Source organism: Dreissena polymorpha, chromosome 12, assembly GCF_020536995.1.
Source record: "Dreissena polymorpha isolate Duluth1 chromosome 12, UMN_Dpol_1.0, whole genome shotgun sequence".
Classification (NCBI taxonomy): domain Eukaryota; kingdom Metazoa; phylum Mollusca; class Bivalvia; order Myida; family Dreissenidae; genus Dreissena; species Dreissena polymorpha.
Window position 1 is genome coordinate 18,934,903 of NC_068366.1, and position 16,090 is coordinate 18,950,992.

The 16,090-nt window shown below is 33.5% G+C and overlaps 1 protein-coding gene across 2 annotated transcripts; it reads left to right on the forward strand.

The window, feature by feature from the left end:
- Nucleotides 1-2,904: 2,904 nt before the first annotated feature.
- Nucleotides 2,905-15,295, forward strand: LOC127853330 (uncharacterized). 2 transcript variants are annotated; one of them, XM_052387765.1, is made up of 18 exons: nt 2,905-3,025; nt 3,365-3,462; nt 3,957-3,985; nt 4,268-4,604; nt 4,723-4,763; nt 5,153-5,239; nt 6,379-6,501; nt 6,935-7,069; nt 7,385-7,456; nt 7,842-7,966; nt 8,149-8,235; nt 8,468-8,554; nt 8,989-9,066; nt 9,612-9,801; nt 10,018-10,167; nt 11,580-11,656; nt 13,253-13,323; nt 13,449-15,295. In XM_052387765.1, the coding sequence occupies exons 1-18, from the start codon at nt 3,014-3,016 to the stop codon at nt 13,567-13,569; spliced, it is 1,920 nt and encodes a 639-aa protein (XP_052243725.1). In that variant the 5' UTR covers nt 2,905-3,013; the 3' UTR covers nt 13,570-15,295. The 2 variants fall into 2 exon arrangements, with proteins under 2 accessions (XP_052243725.1, XP_052243726.1); XM_052387766.1 differs by having other exon boundaries at nt 2,964-3,025; nt 3,365-3,433.
- Nucleotides 15,296-16,090: the final 795 nt, after the last annotated feature.

A 16,090-nucleotide genomic window follows, 5' to 3' on the forward strand; every position in this document is an offset into this window, starting at 1 on the left:
TATAGACGAGTTAAGTGTTATTGTTTACATTCGGGATTCTCCGCGCATGCGCACTGACTGGTTGGCAACATTTTTTACCGTCCAAATTGAACTTTTATAACTTTAACCACAGTGCATTTAAATATATAAAATATAAGGCACGTTTCGGAAATCGGGTCACGAGTCACACCGGCCGTCAACAAACAAGTGTATATTGGATTCTCAATCAGATACATGCCTCTAAAAGTCAACAGAGCATGAGCAATAACCCGCCTTCTATTGAGATATTTATTTAGTTTAAACCTATTTCTTTTAGATAGATTGCATAGAAAGCCAAAGACTTATTGGAAACGCTCTGCTTTTCCCAAGTACGTTTCTTCGGACTAGAACCAGTACTTGGTGTCTATGGGGGAAATACAAACAATGCTCCAAACATGGGGATCGAACCCGTGACCTCCCGATCGCGAAGCGTACACCATATCCACTACACCACTGCGACTCATTTATTTACAGCCAGATATAGACGCTGTCAGTAAGCAATTAATATACGAAAAGCATATTTGTTATGGAATAATAATATCAATGTTATTATTTGTGCGTTTTTCTTTAAAGTTATAGATGCAAAATTGTTTCGAACAGTGAAAGCCAATTTATAGTGTTTCCTGAAGTTGTAAGTATTTATCCCGGCTTTAAATGCAATAAATACGGTAGTGTATGTCTATTGTTTAATAACACAAGATACATATAATACAGGAATGATAGTATAGTTTATAAGCTTTGAAATGCCTTTGTGAACGATAACAACGAACACATGTGTCATTAAAGCCACACAATTTGCCTCTTACCTTGAAATCAAATACATGTTAATTAATACATATAGACGCAATTTAAAAGTGTGCAAAATTGTCATTAAATCCATAGCCTAGTTTGCAAGAAATGTATTATTTTTTCAAACGGTACCGCTTTTAAACCGAAAGTAGGATTTCCATACTTATAAGTCCATTTCGACAAACGCGATAATTTTAAATTTTAAAACGCATAAAAGGCGGATAACTACCTTGTAACCACCAGATATTTTCTAATTGGCATAGATAAAATTTAATCTATAGCCCAGTTAGCAAGTAATTTATTATTTTTCAAATGGTACTGCTTTTAAAACCGAAAGTAGGATTTCTAGACGTATACGTCCATTTCGACTTACGCAATTATTTTTAAGTTTCAAAGCGCAGAAAAAGGATTTCTACATTGTCACCACCAGAAATATTCTAATTGGTGTAGATAAAATATGTTTCTTATTTATTCTAAAATTTACTATGCAAAATAAGTTGTGTTGCTTTTAATCATCGTCTGTTAAAATGACATTTAATTAATTGCTCTTAAAATCATCCGCGCATTCCCGGCGGCCACAATAAAATATATGGCAACTATCAATGCTAACTATGCAAACAAAGAAGTACAAACGACAGTGAAAAGTGACTAGTTATCTTGGTGTAGGCAAAACTCATATTCAGACAATTATAAGGCGTACACGTGAGATAATGGACCAGTTAGAGGTGAACGTAGATTTTGAAAGTAAAAGCCCTACGCGTGAGTCGGTATACCGGTCAGTGAATGAGTAAGTGCATAAGTGGTTTATGAACGCTAGTGCGAGGCTTGTACCTGTGTCTTGACCTATGATTCAGAGAAAAACCTTGAAATTTACGAGTGAGTTGGGACATTTAGATTTCAATGCAAGCAATGGCTGGCTTGCTGTATTTATTTGTGAAACGATATAGCATTGTGTTAAGACTCAGGATGGTCAGCGAGGTGAATTGGAGAGTGTCACTGTACGAGAGTGGAAGCAGTAGCTTACTGCTGTTTGTGCGGGGTACGAGCCCAAGAACATGTTTAATATTGACGATAGCCGTCTGTTTTTCCGAGATTAAACCAGGTCAACCTACTTCACCAAGGATTAATCGTGTGCCGGTGGCAATCAATCCTAGCAGCGCATCACTATCACATTCTGTGCCTCCATGACTGGTAATGTAACATCATGGTCAGATAATGGGAACACATTTTTCGTATCATTAAATACGATGCAAAAAGGAATAGAAAACACAACATTATCTCAAGAAATATGTTTGTCTATTTATGCGAGAAGCAGAAGCCGTTCGTTATTGGTAAGTCACGGAAGCCGCGCTGCTTTGGTTCCATGAACACAAGGAAGCTACCGGTCCTTTACGAGGTGAATCGCAAGGCTTGGATGTTCACCACCTGATGGAGGATTGGCTCAGGGACCTCGATCGTCAGATGGGGGAGCAGAAGCGCAACATCCTGCTGCTGTTGTATAACGTCCCAGTCCAACATGATGTTATAAACAAATTAAATATGGACTTTCGCGTCAAGCAGAGTAAAATAAGTGATTTTTCAGGTAAGTGATTTGATTGTGTGTGTGGGGGGGGGGGCGGGGTCGTCATTGTGCTGACTGCGTTTTTTTTTGTTACCACTGGTGTATTGGTTAACTGGCTGGTATTTTATTATTTCATGTTTTCAGTATTGAATAAATATCAAATGTATTGTTTATTTTTGACAATTTACTGGTTGTGTAGTTATATCTATTTTGTACTTTGTTCTTTGTATAATTGCATGTACATAAATGTCAATACTTATTTATACATTTATATGATTGTTGCAATAAATAATATAAAAAAATAACGAACTTGAAGTAATAAATATAACAACATAACTGTGATTTCACTTCTTAATAATAGCATACATGCATTTGCATTCAAACATTTAAACAATAGAGAACATACATAGATGAGGTACCAGTTAAAAGCCTGCTGACATTTTTACAAAGTTTCAATCGATCTTGCGAACTAAGACCAGATATGAACACATACCACAACAACCAATTCCCGTGAGTGGTCTTTATTGGAAGGTTAGACTGTATTTATAAATACGGTAACGTTTATTTAGATCTCGTTAAGTCACATGGTGTTGTTATCGATTGCGAAATGGTTAGGTACAGACGAAATCGGATAAAGGGAACACTATGGACGAACAGGTATTCATTTGTTTACGTTCTACCGCATTAACAACTATTCATGCTTAACCGCAATTTTACGTGTACGTTTTCATGTGTGTGCATGCACTGTCTTATCATGCAAAAGCAGATTTAAGCGAAAACTTGTCATGCATTAAAATAGAAAGTAGGTTTTACCGTACCTGTACTACAATAACAGTTGTGTACCATATTACGTCTGATACATGAAATAAAACCAGTTTATTTTATTTAACTGGTAGTATCCACATTAAACAACATAAGTTTAGCTGTTTAAAACATGTATGCTCAGGATGAATATAATCACATGTATAATACATTGATGAGTAACGTGTCTTGTAGGTTGATTTAAATACCGAGCTCGAAGAGATAAAGTTGGGCATGCGGCGACTCGAGGCAAACATAAACAAGGTTATACAGTGTGGCTCAGATTGTCCTTGGTAACTGAAACTCAGAAACTGTGTTTTAATTAGTATCGCATTTTCATCATCTAATATTTGTCCGTTTATTTAACAATATCCGATGTTTTTTCTTGTTTCGAACAACTGATTTTTTGTTGAATACTACTCATGATTCAAATCAGATAATACATTATCGGTGTAAAGAATGAATGTTTATAAGCTTGTAGCATTATTTGGCGTTCTCGTATTACACGTTCAGAATTTATAGAGCATATCGTGTACACATTATTGTGACAGTAGGTAGCGGTTTGCCGCTGATTTTAATGTCTTCCATTAAATCTTACAAACAACTATTGGTAGTGTGTCGATCAACAGAACAATATAAACAGAAATAAATGTACAGATAACAGACACATTAAAATGCAATACATGTGTATGATAATAATAATATATAATATTTATTAATCCTATTAATAATTAAACTCACTGCGACGCATAACATTGCTGTTAGTAATACAGTTTTAATATTTCAGTTGCAGCCAAACGAAACGTTTACGGACAGGTACCTGATTCAAATCCTTATTAACAAAAGCACGACTTATTTATACACTAAAATGCATGTTCTCTCAGTTCTAGAATAAAACACAAGTATGAAAAATATGTTTCACTAGGTCCTACACGTAAGTAAACTTAGGGTACTAATGCATTTATGATTTAAACACATCAAGATGCATTATAAGTGTGCTAGGAAATGTATAATATCTATTCTGCGTTTACGAGATATAAAAAGCTACTTATTACATTAGGTAACGGCACTAGTCGTTTAATTATATCGCGACATTAGATTTAGATGCTGTTTCGTCACGCCTTGACGACCTGAAAGCTGCGACAAATGGCATTCTGTCATTTGAGAAAAGACTTATAGAGATGCAGACGAACATGTCCGAACTACAGAACGTAATAATTGCATGGCAGACGGACCAGGATAACAAAGAAGATACCTCAAAAGTAGAACGAGAACAATCAGAGGTTGAGACTCGTCAAGAAGCACATACGTCGACGTCTTTAGAGAAATCGGGACTGCACGACGGATGCACTGAAAACTCCGCAACATCAGGAGCCGAAAAGAATACAACAGATCTAACCCCCATGCCAACGAGCATGCAATCAAATGAATCGAGGTTATTTTCCATCTTTTTAACCAAACGAAGTTTTAATAAATCGATTATTAATAAAATGATACAAATATTTATGTATTGTATATTGACTCATTAAAATATTGCATTTCATTTTTTGTAGTCACGATCACACCCATGCTAGTTCAATCCGACGTGACATAGGTATGCATTAAATTTGAGTGTGTAATACTTAATTATTAATCATTTCATACTCTGTTCATTAATCAGATTTTTTCGTAAATAATTACTTAACTTTTATTGAAAAAACATTAATATATTTCGAATGTTTCAAACCAAGTTGAACTCATAACTTTGTGTTTTATAAGAGTTTACGTCAAAGACGCGAGATTAACGTAGCATTAGTGCATAAAACATTACAATATGTTCCAATGCGGAACAATATCCTGTTTCAAACATATATGGTACTAATGAAATAACCGCAATTTGTATTACATACAGCATATAGTGTATCCATTGAAGACGCTAATTTTAAGTTAAGATTAAGCATGAAACAGATTATGTTAATATTTTAATAACCTTGTTTCCTGCAGGCATGACTGTGATAAAGCAACCGCAACGAAAAGTGTTCCAGGAGCTAGATGCGTGGATATTGATGTTTCAAAGTGAACTCGACATTGGTAATATTTTCAGTGATAAAAAATGCATACGCACAAAACCAACGTAATCAAGATACATTAAATATGTATCCAATTCATTTACTTATATATGCAGCCAATTTACACTGATAATCATACAATATATTGCGCCTCACTAGCAAATTGTTTTGCGGGAAGCATACAGTTTAAAACTATTTATCAATTCCACAGCAACTTCTTCTCTGGGCTTCACTTTTATATTTACAAATACTAAGGGGAGATATCATTTCGGACCTTACGATCATGGTCTTAGTGTGTTATCTTACAGAGATAATAAGTTTACAAATTAATGGCGCTTTCTATGACGTATTATTGTCAGAATATTCTGTATTAAAAGTTTTAAAATTTTCATTAACATGATGATGTTTTATGCGTACAATAAACATTTCAATGATTCTTTCTCAGAGTTATGGGACTTCGAGGTCGTATTAGATGACAAATATACTACTCAAAATTTGCTAAGGATCACTTTTTATAGTATGTGTAATTTGGAGTTCACCCCTAGCTAGATTCAGACAGCGTCACGCATCAATGATACATCAATACATACAAAAAAATCAAAAACATACATTCTAATATCAAAACCTGCAAAATAACAATCTAAATTAAATGAAATTAAATTGAAGATAATGTGAAAATAAAAAGTGATCCTTAGCAAATTTTGAGTAGTATATATGATCTGCCCCATACGCAACAACTCATGACTAAGTATCAAAAATAAATAATAACTATTTGATTATTACAAACAAAAGGTGTGCAATTCACACATTTTTTTGAACTTGGCAGAGCTTTAATCCGCCATTTACTTGTGTATCCATAATTGAACTGACTGCTTTTTTTGTAAAAACGCTATACAAGATAAAATATTTTTTTATATTGTACATCACGCAACTAGCATATATTTCTTTTAATGACTGTATTTTGTATCATAACCATTCAGTACAAAATTCAGTGACTCTTGTTTGTATGCCATTAAACGAAAACATATTTGAAGCATAGCTAATTTATCCCAATTATTTTCGTTTACATATGTTTGTATTGTATTTATGCTATTGTATATTATAATAAAATATTGTTAATCATATTAGTAAAAAAACATTCGTGTACATGTTTTAATTTAGCTAGATTGCTTACGGGTGATATTGATGGTGTGGTGACAGTGTTGTTAATAGACATATCGGAAAGCATGGCGGAGGGTGAGGCGTGGGTACAGGCCAGAACTTTCGTCAAGTATTATCTAAAAGGCACTGCTTTCTTTTTATTTAATTATATTCGTTGATGTTTGAGAGAATAACAATGAAAAATAGCACGACATGTTTTCTCAATGACTAGTGAAGATATAATCATAGATTATGTCGAAACGGGTTATATAGCACTGTTATTCTCGTTTTTGAAATAACAATTAACCCTGAAAACTGATTAATACATAAAAAATTGTTAACAAGTGGTCTATGGTGTATATATTTATGATAGATACGCATTATTAGAAACGCACGTATCGCTCATTTAAATTGTTTCTTAAACAACTATATTATTGAACGCACTTTAGACGATTTAATTCTCAAATATTTGGTGACAAACAACTGATATGTAAAAAAAAATACATAAATTTACTACCAAACTGACAAATATATTTCATATGAACCATTTTACATAGATTTTAACTAAACTCTACAGGTTTGAAAGAAGTTCGACGTCTTGAAGGTGCTAGTGACATCAAAGATGAGTACATTGCAATTGCAACATTTGGGCACGAAACTAGATTGCAAGTACATTTAACAGTGGAATACGACACCATTGTTAAATACATAGGTGAGAACGCACTCATCATTATTTGCATTTAAGCCTGCAATTATAATTTTCAATCTCAATGGATTGCTCAATGTATATAAGCCGTGCTCTGTGAAAAATGGGATTTAATGCATGTGCGTAAAGTGTCGTCCCAGATTAGCCAATGCAGTCCGCATAGGCTTATCAGGGACGACACTTTCCGCCGTAAATGGATTTTTGCAAAGAAGAAACTCTCTGTAAGTAAAAGATATAAAAGCGGAAAGTGTCGTCCCTGATTAGCCTGTGCGGACTAAAACCCCTGTTCACAGAGCATGGCCCATATGTCTTATTTTGAAGATCATGTCAGATTGGGTGGTCCAAGTCCATTGTATGGCGGATTATGGATGGCAATGGCTGGGGCAGCCGCAGGTTGTTTATTTTAATAACTAGATGTTTTTTTGTTATCCTGTTCTTATTGTACAATGTTTGCATGTTGATCATTTGACCAAAACGTACAATATGTTAATTTGAAGCTATAAAGCATGCGTACATTTAATGCATATCTTAAATTGCATTTTTTTCGAGATCATTAATTAAGGGCACGTTCTACGATACTTACATAATAATATGTAAAAAAGGTTTATTTCAAATGTATTGATACAATAATTATATGTTGATTTCATTTTTAAAAAAGCTCGTGCAATTTATTTTGAATCTGTTATCCTTATATAAGTGTTATTGAACATGCCATCGTTATGTATCTTTCTATATTTTTGTCAATAATAAGGTTGTTCTTTCTATTGTCATTTTAAAGGCAAGTCCTTCACAACTAATGGCATTTTAGTTGTACCAAAAATAATCGTCATTAGCGACTATCGACCAACTGAAAGCCTTTTAATAATGGGGCCCGACATTCCAAATGGAGAAACTATCGACGAGGTCTTTCTTTAGTTTATTATGTGATTTTACCAGAAAATATACAATAAAAATCGTGAAATCTGACATGTACACTTTCGAACAAGCTACCGCGTTATTACATTTGCTTTTATTTATTTGCCTCTGTGCACGTATTGTATAAACAAATCGCCATTCCAAAGCAATCGTGTTCTGTTTTATTTTAGAGCATGACTGAGATCGTGTCCATATTGGGAGAAATGAATAAAAATAACAAATCAGTGTTCTTCGTAGCTGTAGGAGACTTTAACAAAGTAGGCATTAACCGATACTGGGACTGTACACTTTGTAAGAATAAATTATTTGTTTTAATCATGTGCTTATAAAAATGGTAATTACGATACTATTTTCTATATTTGCATGAGCACATGCGGGAGAAAATAGTCTTCAGAATCTGTTAAAGTTTTTCTTGGCAACTGAATTATTTTATGATGTTTGTGACGTTAATGTATGTCGGATATCAGTAATGGCACCATTAATTTTTAGGATTTTGTCGACGTGCTTAAGTCCATCGACAAAAAGGTGTACAGCTACACGGACGGGCGAAGACTCGCAAAACGTTACTTTCTTTCTGTAAGAAAAACATTCTTTCATTTTAACAATCTATGTTATATGTAACAGTAACTGCCATCTATGTACATTTTTATATTAAAAGCCACACACCTTGAAATGAAAGTAAACTTAAGTATAAATAAGAAACATATTTTATCTATGCCAATTAGAATATATCTGATGGTTAAAAGGTAGAAAACCGTCTTTTTGCGCTTTAAAACTTAAAAATAACCGCGTTTGTTGAAATAGACGTATACGTATAGAAATCCTAATTTTCGTTTTAAAATAAAAAAAATAAAATTAATAACTTGCTAGCTAGACTATGGATTTAATGACAATTTTGCACACTTTTAAATTGCATATTTATGTATTGATTAACATGTATTTCATTTAAAGGTGTGTGGCTTCTAATATTTTACTTTATTTGATAGTAATATATGTTTCCATTTATTTAGACCATGGCCGCTTCTTTTGATTTCGGGGCATTCCTGTTTGACCTCAGAAGACGCCCACACATGTCGAGTGAAGATCGGGTAATCAAGAAGCCTTTATTAGTACAAAAATGCGTTTTAAAAATGTTTTATATACTGTTTAATCACATATTCTGAGCACGGCTCTCGAAACAGGGAAACAAGGAAAAAAATAAAACTGATAAAACGTTGTGGAGACTTATGTTTTGGCTTTTCTGTATTCTGCCTGAAGAATACTGAGAAATCGGATATGTTCGTTTTACTAGCCTTACATTTCCTATATTTAATAATCCTTAACATTCGACAAACGAAACCGAATTAAATAGATATGTTTTTAATTATCGGTTGTATATGGTTATATTGGGGATGCTATTAGGACGATGTCAATGAAGATTCTCATTAAAAAGCACACCGAGTTTCAAAAGGAAGTAATGTATTAAGGCATTAGTACAGCAGTGTTTTTGGTTATTATACAAATATTGCCTTATTTTATGACAACATCACGTTTATGGGTTAATAAAATGCTATATTGGTATTTTTATATTTCTTTTCACACTATCCGCGAAAACATACGTTTAACCATCTGCAAACTCAATGTTCGTTTCTAGGCAGACATGCAGGAAATTCGAATGGAGTCCCATTGGCGATCTTTGAATAAAGATCCAAAAATATTGTATCATGAAAGTTTGAGCACAACATTACCCAAGATCGGTTCGCGCGTACGACGCGGACCAGATTGGCGCAATTATGATCAGGACGGGAATGGGCCAGGGACAGTTGTCGGGCATTCAGAGGAAGGCAAGCACGTTTACATTTGTTTTATCTTCATTCAATAACTTTTTATATACACAAAGGATTTATGTTCCCTGGTTTCTCCAATTTTATAAGTTCAATATCAATGTCAGACAAAAAGTCTTTAAAATGTTCCTTTGACACATTGTTAGTCATCCAAATCCATCGCTCAGCAATCAGGTAATGTATGCCACATTTTTGTCACACAAGTAATTCTTACAGATTCACGTGTATGGGTTAATTGGGATGTGGATAGTGAGCATCTCTTTCTTCAAAACTACGGAGAAAATGGATATGACGTACTAGTAACAGGAGAGCAGCGAACGTTGAAACCAGGAGAGAAAATTTCTGTGGGATGCACAGTGAAGCCAGGTATAAACTAAACGATTTAAGTAGCTCTGCACCTATTTGAAAATTAAATAAATATTCGTCACGATATGGATGACTTTCTAAACTGTATCAGTATTAAGTTTTACATATATATGCATGAAAGGATTGACGTAATAATATAATGAGTATATTGATGTTATATTACACGTATCATGGACGAACCATCTTTCGAACCTCTTAATTTTTGACACGTCAATATAAGGACTATTAAGATTGAAAATAGTGAAACATATTAATATGAACTCTTTTTGATAAATAACTTGTTTTTATATGGCAACTTTAATTGTTATGTTAACCTCTTTTGATAACATTTTTTTTGCAAGTTTCCAGCACCACCATATCATGTTAAACTTTCAATGCCGCCAAAACAACGAGTACCTGCTTTCGAACCCTTCAGTGTACACAATTAAAATTGTATTCGCCCCATGATTTGACCATGGTCACGTGACTTATTACAGCAACCGATTTGTGTAAATTGTCAAGCAAAGTTGAGAACGAAAATTAGACCAAGTTTTTTATAAGTTTGTTACTGAAAATCATAACATATGTAGAAAGCATTAAGGAATACAATGATTTTTACGTGTTTTATGATTAATATACTTATTTTACATGTTTTTTGTCGCATTTTCTGTGATTTGCTGCTACGTGCGAGTCGGGGTAAACAAATTACTTATACACAAACGTTGACGAAGTGCGTGTGCGCGCATGCGTATCAAATGTAAACAAATGAAGTGTTCCAAAAGAGGTGAGGTTTGACAAGAGGTACTTTAACGATATATGTGTCTGTATTTGTGAATACATTTGTGCCATTATTGATGCAATTCCCTATCAACGCCATATATTTACAATAATCATGTGAATACACGTTGTGACACTTTAATACGAACTAGAAATCTTTCTGAAGTACGCGAATGCGCCTGCTCTTTGTACAACGTCATATAAGAACCATACCACATTTGAAGTGTAAACAGAAACGTTGACTTTTAAGCGAGCTGCGAGCGACAAGTCCCGATCGTGTGCGTGAGCAAATTTGATTTTTAAATCACATCGTGAGAGAAATAATGAAGGACTATACGAACATATTAGTAATATGCAAAAACCTGAAGTGTATTCTCTAACAATTGCCTTGAAGTGAACGACATGTTTGTTGCACAGGACCGGTTGTCTTCATATGATTATTATTTGTGTCAATTTATTTTGCCATTTTTATGGCGGCGGCCTAAGACATAAAAAAATTATATTTCTTTCGTAGTTACTGCGGGATCATTAAAGACATTTATTGTAATCCATGATATGAGACAACGTCATGTTTAACATATATACATATTACGCACCAAAGTCAGTCGATAAATGCAATGTACTCATTTTTTACGACTATTCATTTTTTATTCAAGGACGAGACTGCCAATATCAAGGTTTTCGTGAGTGGAACTCTGGTGTCGTCATTACAGTCGAACCACCTAAAGCTCACGTACGTAGCTCTTGTTCTGTTATTTACAACTGCCTGATCGATTTCATAAGGAAAACAAATACACGTAGCATTGGGGTTTGGTTTACGGAGCATTGATTAGAATACTAACAACGCCAAAATATCTGCAATAAAATATTGTTTTCATGATTATCTCGATACATACCAAATGTATTAAATTTCGATATCTGATGCGAAACTGTTGTAAAAATACCAAACGCACCCCTGAACAAAAGTTTATAGACGCGTATTTAAAGATTTTAGCTTGATAATTAGACAGTTAATACAAACATATTACACACTTGTTCCGTGGTACAGAACGTTTTTAAAATGTGATAAAAAAGAACATTTACCTCTAAAATTTCAATCAAAGGGTAATAGGCATCGTTGAAATTGATTTCACTTTTCTAATTCGACACGTTATAAAATGTGCAATGCGGACTTTCTATAATGTTAGCGCCAGGGACTCTGAAGTAAAACTAATCCTGATTACTTTACATACTAGTACGGTTACTCATGTAATGTTTACAACAATGTGTCTGCATTATCGCTCCATGCAGTGTCTTTTTATTTTCACGAAGTGGGGCTGATTTTGGTTCAATTGTAGAGAGTGGAGACAGTTAGCATACTCAAAATTACAATGGAAGCTAAGATGGCGTCTAAATCTTATGCGAGTAATTTTATAATAAAATATTTATCAAAATAAAAATAAAATTAAAAGGCTTTAAATATGCTTATACCCGAACTCATCAAAACGCAATCTAAAGCTCAATTTAAGATCAACAAAAGACAAAATGCTCTTAAGATTCGCTCTGTACCACCAATTTTTCTTTGTAATATGAATACATAAGGTGCATAAATGCTTATTTCTAGACAGAAAAAAGTAAAACGTAATTTAAACTTGTATTGTTGTAATTGCAGAAATTATTTATAATTCTGTTTAAGTAAGGAGATCATAAATAAAAACAGGCAATTTAGGAAATAAATCTTTTAATATTGCTCTGTATTGTAAAATCACCATGAGTATCATTAGTAAGGGGATATTTTATATAATACATTCCATCCCAATCTAGTTGTCATCAATTACTTAAACTGCTATTGCATTTGTCCCATGAAAGCTACAGAAGTTCAAAATGCATAATTGGAAATGAAATGTTTTACTTTTTAGTTCAATTATGCATTTGTTGTAATTGCTGCTGTACGTCTTTTGAAAAAAAAAAGAAGAATGATTTTAGGTTAATACACATGTTGCTTATTTCGAAACCAATTTTAATAATCTAAATCATGATATTGACCTTCACGTTTTATGGCATTGATGATGATCTTGTTTAGTAAGCCCTTTTAATTGTTCAGCCATTTCATTGAAATGTGCAAATCTATTCGAATTAAGAACTATAACAGATAAACAAAGTGTTTTAAAAACAAAAGCAAAACCCTTCTTATGGCATATGGACGCCATCATTGTAGAAATGGTAATTTGTAATATACCAACGATCTTAAAATAAACTTCATGCGTCAACTCCCTCACCCCCTTGTGAATATGCAAAGAAAAATACCTTGACCAAATAATGAAATGGTTCAGGTCATAAATTGTTTCAGGTCCGTTGGGACAGCGGATCTCGTGGTGACTATAGTTATGGAGAGGATGGAAAATACGAAATAGAAATCTGGTATGCATAGCATATTTCATTGTATTCTTTTTTGTTGAGCCTTTATGAGTTAGTTAAATTGCTATCCATTTCGGTTTATATTTATTTTTGATATAATTTCATAATACTATTTTAATACATTGAAGCACATTGACAAGAGATAAAGACTCCGGAATGGCGCATACTCCTTTGCCAGTCAGACATACTGATAAACATGAAGTGAAGCCCGAACAGAGCACCCGGAAAAACAAAAACAAAAATGATTGACAGCACCGTATATATATCCAATATGGTTATTTATTAACAGACACGGAAAATAACACACTTTCACATTGTTTGCTTGAAATTGCTTTTATAAATTTTGTCTATATTATCAAATATTGTGTTTCTTAACATAACAACTGTATATTGATGCCAAAAACAAACCATGCACTCGTATTGAAATACACTTTGTACACTCAAGCTATGAATATAAGAACTATTCATCAAGTTGCATGGGAATAAAAAATAATATGATATAAACAAATGGATGTTACTAAGTTTTGTAAACTGTATTATGAACAAATAACTGTAATATTAAGCGAATTGTTGTGCCATACATGTTGTGACAACTTATCTTTTACGTGACACACAACATTTCATCAAATACAATTGCTTTTGTTCATTTTAACAGTGATGGTATTTATCGTATATCAGTAATTTAAAGAAATAGTGATTGAATATGACACTCATTAAATAGGCATGCATCCCCTGAACTATGAATGCATTTTCTTATACAGTATACAAAGTGGCTTTAATAAATTCACACTTTTCATAGAAACGCTGTAAAAATTCGAATAGGAATATTTATATACTATAAGACATTTTATTGACACTGCAGTTTCAATACATGTGAAGCGTTGTGAATTATCGGTGACGCAAAGTAGCAAGGAACGGTAGCAACGTGATGATGAAGTGTTCCCGTAAAAAATAATTGAACATGTTTTAAAAAGTGATGTTTAAGCTAATATTAAAATAATTCATGCGTATCAATAATTTAAAAAATCAATCCGGATTTACAATTCTTACCCCATTTCATCCATAAGCACGATTGCGTATCTTATAAGGGCATCTATAAAAAGCAATTATTCCTATTGCTTTCTTCTATCGTTTTGCTATTTATTTGTATAAATGCAAAGCGTACATATATCCAAAGCACGTTCACTTTCACGATCATTTACGTCTATAAAAGTGATCCGCTTTATTTGTTTGGTATCGTGTTAAGTTTCGCTCAATATAAATTGAGCAAAATGTGAAACTGCAAACATGCACATATACAAGTCCATTTTTTGTACGCATCAACGTATTTCGCTTCATTTCATTCATTAGTTTAGTAACCGAGAACTATGTTGAACACATTTGGCCTGTATACGAGTTCTTTATGAGTCCATGCGAGCTGCATATAGACTGCATATGTGTCCTTGTTGGGTCCTCGATAAGCGGCCAATATGCCGAATGTTTTGAGATTCGACGTATAACCTTTCAAACGACTGATATATGCTACCAACAAATTAATTTAGCAGCGACATATGAGCAGTCTTGTGATTAATGTTGGGGTTATGATCCCCTGTTGCCATGACTTCAAAATGTTTGTCTTCTTCTCGCCGTCGTTCTCTCAAAGATAATTGTATTCCATATTCCTGTCCCTCCTAGTTTGCCATTGTCTAGATAACAAAACATAATACCATAAAAAGGCACATGCCGACTGTGTCAAACATTGTGTTACAAATAGAAAGAAAAAATGATTTTGTTTAAACACCTTAACATGCACTACAGAACTATTAATCAAACATGTACACAAATGTTCTTCACATATATTTTTGTTGCATAAACATGTGTGTATGCATTTATAATTGTGTATGCATTTATTCACAGATTTATTGTGTGAGAAATCATCGTAATTATTAAAACATATGGTAAACTGCATGTATCATTGATAAAATTACCCAGTTCTCTTCTGTGTTGGCCTTACTAGAACAAAAATCGCCGTTTTTAGATACAATAACAGTTGTTTAGAAGTGTGTTTCAAAAATACGTTGTAACAAAATATTTACATTTCAAGTCAATTGTCTAATAATGCTGAAATATGGTAAGTTTTACATGGGTTCCCTATGCCAGCGTATATCATACGTACATTTATATAAGCATCTTGGTTAAACGTACCGTTAACCACTAGGACGAAGAAAAGAAAAGTTGTAAAATATCGAATTTTTTACAATTATTAGTTTATATTGATTAAAATATCACGACTGCTATATTACATTACTTGAGCAATAACAGCGCCTGGCATATGCTCGTCAGAAGCAGACACATGCAACTGAAATTATCGAAACCTGGGAGACTAACACCAAACTCTTTCATAAACGGGTAAAAAGTCAAAGGCAATCCGAAAATGACCGAAAACAACTTCTTAAAGTGGACGGCGAAAATATAACAGGGCCAGAAAACATCATGAATGCATGGAAATGTCACTTTGAGAAACTGGCGACTCCGGAAGACAATTATGAGGAAAATGACAAGGTATCTTAAGTTGAAGAACAGAACAACATCATTGAAGAGATCATCAAGAAAAGCGGAGAAAACATAGACCCAGTAATTGCAAATGATGTCGTCAAATCAATAAACTTTCTAAACACCGGAAAAGCTGCCGACGCAAATGGAATCTCAGCCGAACACTTTAATTATGCAAATGAAGAAATTTCTCCGATTATAACCGATATTATTAATTCAATTTTCATGGAGCTAGACG

What these genes read in the sequence shown, in the direction of transcription:
- LOC127853330 (XM_052387765.1), top strand. An exon ending in AATGGCTGGGGCAGCCGCAG is followed by an intron (nt 7,457 to 7,841) that starts GTTGTTTATTTT and finishes GTCATTTTAAAG; the next exon opens with GCAAGTCCTTCACAACTAAT. An exon ending in AAATACGAAATAGAAATCTG is followed by an intron (nt 13,324 to 13,448) that starts GTATGCATAGCA and finishes AATACATTGAAG; the next exon opens with CACATTGACAAGAGATAAAG.